At 44.8% G+C, this 12,445-nt stretch overlaps 1 protein-coding gene across 1 annotated transcript in view; it reads right to left on the bottom strand.

Annotated features, from left to right (window-relative positions):
• Positions 1-9,502: 9,502 nt before the first annotated feature.
• LOC135324350 (pro-neuregulin-1, membrane-bound isoform-like) overlaps positions 9,503-12,445 on the bottom strand; it is a 42,936-nt gene continuing 39,993 nt past the window's right edge. Inside the window, exon 9 of the mRNA XM_064500400.1 lies at positions 9,503-11,116. Coding sequence (XP_064356470.1) covers positions 10,465-11,116 — 652 coding nt within the window. The 3' untranslated portion in view covers positions 9,503-10,464. The remainder of the gene's footprint in view (positions 11,117-12,445) is intronic.

Here is a 12,445-nt window from a genome sequence, read left to right as displayed (position 1 = left end):
GGAGCCATGATCCGACTGTGATAACATGGCCAGTAGGGCAGGGGCCTCACCAGCCAGGACCAAGTGTCCACCTCATCAGGCAATTTCTTGGTGATGAGATAGGTCCAAGGTCAAGCTGGGAAGTCAGGTCAGGATCAGGTCTGGTGACAGTAATCATGGTCAGACACTTTCCATTGATCTCCATGCAAGTCCATAGTGATGAGTCAGGTCCAATATCAAGCTGGGAAGGACCCTGTCCAAGGGTCAGGGCCCAGATCAATGGGGTCCATGGCCAGGCACTGGCATGGCTGTGATGCAGCTGCAGACAGGTACTCCTATGACATAGCTTGGGCAAGGACTGAAGGCCCAAGGCTGAACTCAAATGGAGCCCCGACCCATGGGCAGAGGATGTGGGAGGAGGCCCCAGGTGAGGCTGGTCAGAGCCATTAAGGCCTATTAGTGCACTCAGGGCCCTGACACCAGTGAATGTCCCATCTTCTGTCATGGGTAATTCAGCAAACTGGGATCTCTTGGAAAAACCGAGAGTGACTGAAGAGGCCCAAGGAACAATATCCACACCACCTAAGAAGAGAAAGCTACCTAAACCCCAGTGGCTCACCCTGTAAAGATTACTGCTGAAAATAAATAATTGTAAAACCCTTCAACTTTGTTTTCTACTTTAAAAAGAACATGGGGGGGAGAACAGTTAAAGAACACACTAAAACACACACACACAGAAATTTTTTAAACACTTCAGCTGGGTTGTAACTTTTATTTACATAATGCATTTATGAAAATCATTACAGGAAATACAGGTCTGGGTCTTTTGAAATATATTTTGGGTAGTCCTGATCACAGGGAAAGCTCTATATTCATTTTTTACAAACTGCATAACTATCCAGTCATTCTGTACTAAATCATTAGAATACAGTTTTAAAAGCTTTTGAGAAGGTAGTCCCTTGTTATGCTGATATAGGAAAAAGACACAGTGGTAGCTACAGGCCATAGAGAGGGGATGTTGTAGCTGCTTCCTCTGGAACGCAATGTCCATGGCATTCTATTTTAAAAAGGACATGATGTTTTCAGGAAAGAGAGCAGTTCGGGGAGTAGTTGTACGAGTCAAAAAACACATGACTGGAACAGGGGAGGGATTTCTGGGGCAAGTGGGACATGTGACTGTAAGTAGGGGTGAGGCTTCTGCAGGAAGTGGGGGCATAGCACCTCTCACTTCTTATCTTTGATAAACAATGTGCTTATACTACTCACGGTTACTTTGCTATGGGTAGGTGGAAGGAATTTGACCCACATTTTTCCACTGGGCCTGGCAACAGGTAGCCATAAAGGGCATGCAAGACATGTCTCTGGTGCATTCCCCTCTCTCTTGTTCACTCTTACCTTTTCCCCTGTTATTGAAACCTTGTCAATGACAAGTGACTTTAAATATTAATATCACATAAGGACAGCCAGACCAGCTGCCCACCTTGCCTGCCCTCCAGCAGTGATAGGTAGAGAAAAGTAAGAGCAAGGCAAGAATACATGATACTTCCTCCTTAATATTCCCCCAACCTCCACCTATTTTCAGCTCAGAGATTTCCTGAACTATGTGTGATTTCTATGGATTTAGTAATCCTCAGTGGATTTCTTTTCCATGGACTTGGCTGGGCTCCCCTAGAACCCATGAAAACATTTAGAATCCACAACTTCCTGTGGCAAGGAGTTCCCCCAGTCTACTATTTATTGCATAGAGAACCACATCCTTTTGTTTCTTTTCAATATGGCTCCCACTAGCTTCATTTGATGCCCCTATTTCTTGTATTGGAAGAGATAGGGAACAGTCAGTCCTTATCTACAAGCCACTCAAGATTTTATAGACCTTTGTCATATCTACCCTCCATTGTCTTTTTTTCCAGGCTTTCCCTGCTTACTCAGTTATTCCTATACAGAAGCAGTTCCAGATATTTGTTCATTCTTGCTGAGCTCTGAACCTTTCCCAGTTCTACTATATGCATTCTGAGAGGAGAGGACCAGAACTACTCACAGTATATAAGAACGGCAAAAAAACATGGATTTATTCAGTAGCATGATGATGTTCTCTGGTTTGTCTCTATTCTTTCCTAAAAATTCTTAACATTTGATTTGCATTTTTTTTGACTGCTACTTAGCACTGGGATGACATTTTCATTGAGTGACCTCTTACAGCCCCAACACCTCACTGCTGAGCAGTAATGCTCAGTGCAAAATTGATCATCCTAATTTAAGCAATTAGAAATGTCACATCTAGGAACAAGAGTCAGAGACCTCCATTACGGCAAGTTAGAAAACTCAGAGAAGAGTGGCACACGATGAAGGTAACCTTCAGAACAAATTTGGATCTAAACAAAGCAAGGCCTTTACAACAGCATTTGGAGCCAGAAAGGTGATGGCTAGGGTCTGACAGTCTGCTGGGCAGTTGTGCCAGTACAACATAGGAGCAATTTATTCCAGCACCTCTTTTACTGAAAATTAATAACAAAACCTTAAATAAATCAACAATTACTCATTTATCTGTATTTGGGATAATAAATTCTTTAGTTTATCAGTAGCTTCTGGCTTCCGTGGTGTTTTATTTGATCAGTTTTCCTTACGGATGCATTCTCTCTCTCCTGAACAATAAATTATTGTTCTTTTTTTTTTTTAAAGGAAAAGAAGGAAAAATGAGGATGCGTTACAATGTTTTAAAGCAAAATAAAAAAGCACAAATATTTTAACATATATCTTAAAATAATATGAGGACAACTCTGCGTGTTAGATGCCTACAAATAAATAGAGGACATTATGTTATTTACAGTGTTGCACAATAAACTGAGACCCTCATTTGACACATAACTCATAAAGACAGCAAATGATGCAGAAAACATCCAAGTATGTACAACATGCATTTACAACAGAATAGAGAATTAAAAATGATGATGTGTGGCCATTTCATTTGGCTGCCTTTCCCTGTAGCATTTCATAGGTGCTTTTTTGTTTCTTACTGTAAGTAAGTCCCGGCTGATGCAATGTAGCCACACTGCAAGTGTTCACCAGGCTGAGATGTGTTCATTGAGGACACATGAATTTGCTATCTTAGATGTACAAGTAACTGCTTGTAAAGTGTATGAAGCTACAGTAGCTGGAGAGAAGCAGAGATTCAGTTTTGTTGTTTTGAAGGACTGGAAAGAGAAAGAGCTTTCCTGTTTCCCTGGTAATGTCAGTGATTATTCTCTCAAACCTAGGAGTGTTAAGGTGGCTCAAATGGGGAGCATAACAACTGGGTCAAGAGAAGGGACAAGGTTTTTGTCTGGTGTAAATGGGCTGCTGTGGAGCTGCGCTGATTTGCAGCAGCTGAATAGGCAGACTACCAGGTTGTGCACATCATCTTTCAACTATATGTCCCTGAAGGGAGCCCATTATTATGGAGAACGTCCACATATATATGCACACACACATGCATGTACACACACAAAACCCACAGCCTAAGTTAAAGAACATGGAAACTATGAAAACCAGAACTACTTCACAGCCACTGCAGGACTTTACTCTTCTTCAAAGCACATGTCTTCTTGCCAGGCTTCAGCCAAAAGTTAGCAAGTCGTGGTCCAAGGGTAACGGGACTGCCTAGATCAGTGGTCTGGGTAATGGAGCAAACAGCCCCAAGATAGGAGCTGGCCTTTTCCTCATGTATTTGCTGACCCTGCTGCATACTATGGCAGGATCTAGCATCTAAGTAAGGGCTGGCTACAGCCTGGCAGCAGAAACTGGGTCCAAGTAAAATTTCTGACTTTGGAGCGTGGACTTGACTGAAGCAGAGGCCTATCTATTAGGGAAAGTGCAGCAGAATGTCGAGGAGATAGGCGATGGAAGCTAGCCAGACCGTTCCGTGGGAAAAGGAGCATCAACAGGGCATGTTGACCCATAGTCATGTAGTTGAGCCTGTGCCAGGGTGGTGCTGCACCTGGGCTTTGAATCGAGAATAACAATGAGCTCAACATGCTTACTGCGCATGTGTATGGTACATAAAAACTTCATCCAGTGCCCCCCCTCGGTGTTCCTCACCCTGGACCGACGCTCAGCGGTGCCAGGGATCCCCCGCTCCATTATTGCCTCGATCGGGAAAACGCCGGGGAACCCCCGCTCAGACGCAGAGGTAATAAACGCTCCATATCGACCATCGTATGCCTTGTGTTTGTGTATCCGTCCCTGCTGGGAGTCCAGGCAGTGCCCCCACCTCACCCTTACACTTGGCGTAGTCGGCAGGATACACAAATGACAATGCCGTGGCCGAGGAGAGCGAAGGGGGAAGGTGAGAGTCAAGAAGGGACTGCTTGCCTGCAGCTGCCAGGATGGCCCCAGACTGAGCCATGGGGGCTGGCGGCTGCATTGCTTGCCATGCTGGCAGCCCCCGAGGACTGGCCAGAGTTGGCACAGGGGGAAAATGTTACCCCGAAGGCGGTTGAATCCACTTTACAGGTTATGCCCTTCTGTGCCGCTTCGGGAGCAGCTCGGAAGCTAGCCGGACGATTAGGGTGGGCACTGTTGACAGGCATTCGAGCCTTAGATAATGAGGTATTGTCTTTGCAGCAACAAGTAAAGGATCTGGAGAAGGAGACTGGAGACTTGTGTGATGCAAGGGCAGTAGCACAGGAGTTGATTACGACCCAAACTGAAAAGAGTCAGGAATTAACCCATAGGGTAGAGTGATTAGCTTTGCGGATGGCTAATAAGTGCCATGGGCATTATGGGAAGGTGCCTGCTACTGTTTCTCAGGTGCGGGCAATTATAACTCAACCCTCCTGGGACCCAGAGGAGTGGGATGGCAATATTTGGAGTACTTCCTCTGACTCGGAGGTTGAATTTGCATTAGAAGTCGAACTGACTGCTCCCCAGGTCTGACCTCGTGCAATTGAAGGGGGAGAGACAAATAGATAGGGATACTGTAGAGCAGTCAAGGATTTATATGCCAAAAGAATTACGTGAGTTTTTAACTACTTTCCAGCAGCAGCCCAGGGAGTCTTTGTTAGCCTGGTTAGGGAGAGCATGGGATGCAAGTGCCGGATCGCTTACTCTCCTAAGGGAGGAGCTGAATTTAATGAATCCCTTATCAACCGATGCTCAAATACAGTATTATCTTACCCAATTAACTTCTGCATGGGATGGGGCAGGAAATGTTATTGTAGCTCCAACATTATATCAATGGTTGTGCGCTGCTGTGGTAGGTGCTTACCCATCCACCGGTGAGTTAGCTGCTACAGTGGGGGCTTTGGTAAACAATATAAGGAATTTTGCACTTGTTGGTGAACCGGATACTAAGCAAGTGAGAGCAGTTCGGAATTCCAAGGCGAGAAGATTGGCAGGGACTACTAAACTGAGTGGAAAGCTAACGAGGTGACAGATGTGGACTGATTTGCCTCAGGCAGGGGTATTACATGATGAGATAAATGGTCTTTCTACTGCTGACTTATTTAAGCAGCAGTTACCTGCTAATCAGCAATATCAGACACAGCCTACCGCTCCAGCCACAGCATGGAAATTGCCAGCCAAAAGACAATGAGGGGGAGGCGGGTCCCCTGCAATATGAGCATCCGAGCATCCATTGCGGCTTAGCATCCAGGGGACCAATGCCCTTATGTATCCCAGAGAATTCGCTGGTGCTCTGGAGGAGAAATTGCTGTGCTTGCTGTAGTAGATACTGGGGCAGAAGTTACCGTCCTACATAGTGCGGTAGCTCCAGGGAGGCCACTATCCATATATGTGGGTTGGAAGGATTGGCCACCCCAGCGGTACAGGCAGTAGTTACGTTAACAATCGGCCAAAAAAAAAAATTTAATTACCCCGGTTTTATTAGCACCGATTCGTGAGTCCCTCTTGGGGATCGAGGTGTTACTGGGCAGAGATCTTCAGACCCTACAGGAGCAGGGGTGGCCTGTAAACCCTGAGAAGGTACAGGGGCTGGACATCAGTGTGCAATTCTTAGGGATAGTCTGGAGGGGGCAGATGAAAGCTATCCCTGAGAAAGTTCGCAATACTATTCAACAATACCCTGTTGCCACTGCTGTAAAACAACTACAAGTTTTTTTGGGCCTTTTGGGGTTCTGGCGGACCTTTATACCCCACTTAGCATATTTAATGCGGCCACTACAGCGTTTGACCAAAAAAAAAAGTAGCCAGTGGCAATGGACTAAAGAACAGCAGCAAGCCTTTGACCTGTGCAAGGAGGCGGTGGTCCAATGTTCCAAGATATTCACTCCATATGAGGGACAACCTTTCGAGATGGAGGTAACAGTTATGGGGGATACGATGTCTTGGGGGTTGTGGCAGCAATGTGTCCACGCAAGGTGGGAACCTATAGGTTTCTGGTCCTGTTCCCTGCAAGGGGCCACAGCAAATTACGCACCTCTGGAGAAACAGCTTTTGGCTGTGGTGTGGGCTTTGCAGGATACCGAACGAGTTACAGGATGCGACCCGGTGACCGTACACACCCCCATCCCCATTCAGGCATGGGTGACGGATGATACAGTCAGGGCCCATGTCGGGGTGGCCCAAGCTGCAACGCAGTGGAAATGGAAACACTATCTACAAGCCCGGTTTAAGGAGGGGCGAAAGAACATGAGTACCCCGCATGCAACCTTGTTAGGGGAAGTACGTTTTGAGTGCATGCCTCTATTGTCTGAGCCAGAGGGGTCACCCCCACTTGCTCCCCTAGTAGACCCATCGCCTGTCCAAGCGGCCCCTCCTTTTGGGATGTTATCTCCTGAATGAGTACAAGCCAAACCGACCCTAGCAATCTCTGCTCAGATATCTGTAATGGAAGGGGGGATCGACCCCGCATACTCGCCTCTGGGAAGGTAGAATTCTATACATCTGAGCAACTTATGATTACTGAACGAAGAGTTATAAGCTTACATTTAAGACTTGACTGCCCTTCACACTGTGTATGGCTGATTACACCTTTGATACCTGTTAAAATAGCCCCACTTCTATTAACTTCCTCTCAAGATTTGTCGTTCCAGGTATCCGTATCCACGCCAGTGAATGTCTCACAGGGAGCACCCATACTGCGAGGAATCCTGATCCACAGTGCCGCAGTGCCTCAAGTTCAGCAAACACCCTCAATGCACTCTTTAGCCAGTGTGTGGATACTAATTCCTCAAAAGGAAAAACGGCCTGGCACTGTTTTAGCAGATGGTCCAGGAGCCACTGCTCTTGTTCTTCCTGATGGCGATACCATGCCTTTCTATCTTCCCATCAACAGGTTATCACGCCGGCATCTGTGAGTTGCTGTTGGAATGTTGCCTCTTGCTGACCACAACAGATGCCGTTGATCTACAAGACCATCCAGCTTCCCATGTAAATACATGGATTTGGTTCGCGCAAAGATCAGCTAACCTCTCTGCTTTCTGTATTGCAGGAGGACGATCAGTGGATGATGTCTTAACTACATGTTACATAGGTGTACCAGCTCCACTCGTGGTATTGCAGAGTTGTACTTTTTTAAAAAAAAATTTTACATTTCTGTTACTCCCATGAATTTATACGATTTGGGTATTGTTTCCCAAAAGCTGACACCTTGGGCTTACTCTTCATAGAGCTAACATATCTAAAGCAGATACTTGCTTTCACTTTGTAAATGGTTACATTCTGCATAACAGAGTTAGTGATACACAGTTAATTTGTAATGACATTATGGATATTACCTATGTATCTGCTCACCTTATCCTACCATTAGGATGGTTCCTTCTGTGTGGCACTACAGCATATACATATGTGCCAGCCAACGCCACAGGTGGCCTATGTACTGTAGGTTGTGTTACTTTAAGCATTCCTCCCTGTATGACAAAGTGGTGGAGGACCCCGCGGCATATCCTAAGATGCCACTTGTAACCCTCATATAAGTTTATGCAGAAGCTCTAGGCCTATTGTTGAGCTTAGCTGGGATCCTGGGGGTGGTGGCACGTAATTGTAAACAGTTAGAGCGTATTGCCTGTGCTTTGGCTCAAAGCTTAAATTGGACATCTAGAGCCATTGCCTCTTTAAATAGGGAGTTGGGAGCAGTGTAGCAAGGAACACTGCAAAACCATTTAGTGATCGACTGTATCCTGCTGCGATATAACCACGGACACCATGACTTCGCCGAGATGTGCTGTTTCAACATCACTGATGAATCGGCATCTATTGAGAATATCAGCCACCTCAAACCTCTTGTTTATCTTTTGCTTTGTATTATGTTATGTTTTGATTTCATTACTTTGTAAACTCCCTTGCCCTCATACCCCATGCCCTTCTGAGGATTGGGACGGCCTGTAACTAGCTTTCCATCGCGGGGGTGGAGTGTATGGGAAAGTGCGGAAGAATGTTGAGGAGATAGGCGATGGAAGCTAGCCAGACCGTTCCGTGGGAAAAGGAGCATCAACAGGGCATGTTGACCCATAGTCACGTAGTTGAGCCTGTGCCAAGGTGGCGCTGCACCTGGGCTTTGAATCGAGAATAACAATGAGCTCAACATGCTTACTGCGCATGTGTATGGTACATAAAAACTTCATCTAGTGCCCCCCCTCGGCATTCCTCACCCTGGACCGACGCTCAGCGGTGCCAGGGATCCCCCGCTCCATTATTGCCTCGATCGGGAAAACGCCGGGGAACCCCCGCTCAGACGCAGAGGTAATAAATGCTCCATATCGACCATCGTATGCCTTATGTTTGTGTATCCGTCCCCGCTGGGAGTCCAGGCGGTGCCCCCACCTCACCCTTACAACTACCTTTGACTTATTTCCCTCCATCTACCTGGGACCAGAATGTGGCACAAAGGGTGAATGTAGTTTGGCTGAAATGTTCATTCTCTTGACATGGCTCTTATTTAGAGTCCATTAATACCTTTAGAACATATTTTCTCATTTTCACACTCCCAGAGTCCAGATGAAACTTATTTTTCAGTCCCGAGTCTGTGTTTTGCCAACTGAACATACAACAAAATCAAAAGAAGAGAAGAGGCAGAGTGACCATGACTAAACTGATTGGAATTCAGTGAAAAAGAGACAATTTCTTCTCTCCGAAATGATGCAACAGTTCTATCATTGACAGCACACTCGTCCATTGCCAGTCAAAGACTCTAAGGCCATCATTGGTCACATGAATGTTCATAGCAAATACCCATGCACAGTACAGTGGTAATCCACACAGTGTGCTTGCCTATAGAAATGGTCTTTCCATGGGCCTTACCTCCCCCACCCCAAATAGTTACATCAAAACAGGCCTCTAGATATGAACTTCATATTTCTTCCGCTATGTTCTTCCTACTGTCTATACCTTTTAACCATTCAGCAAATCAGTTCTGCCCTGTAAGTCACTCTGTATCTAAGAACGACTCTTACTCTAACAGCAACGCTAACAAATTATAGTTTGCTTGCCAGTTTTTTTTTTTTTTTGAGAAGGGATGAGGGGGAGAGAGAGAATTGGGGGAAACAAAACGACAAATCATTCATTAAAAATCGACATTAAAAAATAAGTGTCAAAACTGATTGCATTTTTATTAGTGACATTTGTTTTCCAGCTAGTTCTCTTCCTTGTTTGGTTACATATATCTGCTATAATATTTTCCCTATTAACTAAAACTAATAGAAATCTTGCTTCTTTGTAGAGTACTGGGTTCAAAGCCTCAGCTATCCTTTCTAAAGGCTAATTAGAACAATTAATAACTGTAAAATAATGAAATGACAGTGCCTAGTGAGTACAAGATGACCTCTGATTAATAATATATTTCATTTAAAATCACAGTATTAGTTTCTTTCTATAAGTAGCATTATTTAATACAGTTTTTTTTTTGTTATCCTGCTGTAATTAATAGTAGCATGCTGTTGGATCTACTATTATACCAGTGCCCAATGAAGCGAACCTTTTGGATGGCAGAGAGCAGACAAAATTCATTTCCTATATGGAAAGCAAATAAAACATCTTGTAGAAGAAAACAGTTTTTTGTTGTTTTTTTCAATTTGCTTTTTTTGTGTGTTTTTGTGAGGGGGTTACATGAGGTGGGTAGGGTGGGAATGACATTACAGGGCTTTTTGATTTGGAGAGTTTACTACAAGCAAACAGAGGGACTTCTGCAATTCTTGAAAATTATACAATAAGGCATCATAATGCAGTGCACAAAAAAAAGACAGGACAATTGAAGATTAGAAGGTTTTTCAAAATGCTATGGGACATAAATCTTTGTAATTGTACAAAACTTGCTCTTGACATAACATAACATAAAGGCACCATTGATAGCTTTCTCCATTTTGCAATACTACAAAAAATTGCTACATATGGCACATAACACAACTGCATATACATATATTTAATTTATAAAAGCTTTTTCCTCTCTTGTTTTCTATTAGCAGAATTGCTAAAATTAAATAATTTAATTTAAAGATGGAATACTTCATTATATAAAATAAAATTTTACATGTGATTCTATGTATTCTGTTTGTTTTATACAGTGATAGGGTCTTGGTTAGCTATTACACTGGACAACCTTGCTTGCAATTTTTCCTGTGTGGAGAAGCGATTTGCTGGGTTAGTCCTGCTCTCAGCCAGCTGGTATGCAGTGGCCGGCTCTAGATTGGTTGCCATGGGGTTCTGTATACTCAGGAAAGGTGTATCTTCACCTATTCTTTCATCTTTTAGTTCACCCTCAGAGCTACTGCTCTCAGAGCTTGGGTCAGAGTCCATTTCCACTCTGCTGGAAATATGGCCATTGAGCTTTGTTCTTTTTACCCTCCAGCTGTTGGTGAGTTTCTTTGGAGGCTCCTGTGCTGGCTCATACTCTTGTGTTGTCTCATATTCCTCATCCTCTACTATCCTCAGTGGACTAGGTGGCAGACTGTTGCTCTCATGGGCAGGACTGTGGTGGAAGGAGTTGAATTGCTGAAGTGGGTGGTCATACTTCTCCTGTGGTCGCAATGGGGGCACAAGAAATAGTGGTCTCTCCTCGTCCATGAAAGGACTCACGGCCACAGAAGGGACAGACATGGTTAAGCTGGAAACTAGTGTACACATTTTGGAAGAGGAAGACTTTGGAGAAGTCGGAGTGTGAAAATCTATAGGTGACATGTGATCTGGTGTGGTCATAGCTGAGACATACCTGAAGAAGGACACACACACACACACACACACACACACACACACACACACACACACACACACACCAAAAAATTGCAGGCATGTAGGCAGTGACACCTAAACCCTGGTGATCTTGTGGGCGGCGCTGGAAAAAGGCACAAGTCTCTCAAGATCCCCAGTATCCTCACACTAGACTGTAAATACCAGGTAGGTAAAGACACTTGCTGCTATTAGTCCTACAATATATGAGCCTATAAAGCCACTAACTTTTGGGACTCTGGGGAAAAACATCTGAGAACAAGAGGAACACAGCAAAACCACAAGGTCTGTTTGTATCGGAAGAACCAGAGAGATACCATAAATTCTTTCTTGACTCTAGGAATGGGATTCAGAGACCTGAGGATGGACAAAAGCAAAATGCAGTTACAACTATTTTCTCAAAAGGACAATGGCTGGTGCACTTCAGGTAGTATTTGCACAGGACCTGAGGCATAAGCAAATGAGGATGGTGAAAAAATGAAAAGGAACTGAGGGGCAGTTCTCTAGGGCTTCACCCATTTCTGTCAAACCAGGCTGTGTCACACTCAGGAGAAAATCAAACCTTGGACAGAAACCTCAGGCCAGATTCTGCCAACTTTAGTTATTATGGACTAGCCAGAGAAGTATTTGCAATACTACCCCAACAGCTTAGTACTGTTCCATGCTTTGGCTGCTAGTTGCCTCAGCTTTTAGTAATGGTCTCTTGAGCTCTTGGACACCACCTCCTCGGCCCCTGGTGACTTCCCTTCAGTTTTGCAGTAGCAGTTGGCTTTGGAGTAGGGCAAGGCAAGTCTGCTTGAACCATCCTCAGTGGGGGTATTCCCTTGGTCGGACTCAGCTGAGGAAGCAACAAATTGCTGAAGGCTAGTCATTTCCTGAGCTGCTCATGCTGCAGGAATAGCTTGATGCCAAATTCACAGCTAATCCATGCAGTTTTGTTTACTGGAGTGCCCTTGGGCCACCTAGCTAGCAGTTTCAAAGGAAAAATGACAGAAACATCCTGCATTTTAGAATATATACAAGGGCCCATCTACCTGTCATGCTGATAGCCCCTTGACAGGTTCCATGTATCCCACACACTCTTGTAACAACACCTCAAGAAGATAAAACAGCAGATGCTCCATCCTAGAAGGGTTCCCCCCCCCCCCCTTGCCTCTCACAAAGGCAGCTTGAACTCTGTTTGAGGCTGACCTATCTACATGGTAATGAGAATGCTCAGTGCTGTGTCTGAGGCATGCCCAGGGATCCACATCCCTCCCAGGGTTGCCCAGTGGGGATACATGCAAATGTTGGCACCAACCAAATAATGTGA

This window comes from Dromaius novaehollandiae, chromosome W (assembly GCF_036370855.1).
Source record: "Dromaius novaehollandiae isolate bDroNov1 chromosome W, bDroNov1.hap1, whole genome shotgun sequence".
NCBI classification, from domain to species: domain Eukaryota; kingdom Metazoa; phylum Chordata; class Aves; order Casuariiformes; family Dromaiidae; genus Dromaius; species Dromaius novaehollandiae.
This window is presented reverse-complemented; position numbering and strand designations above follow the sequence as displayed.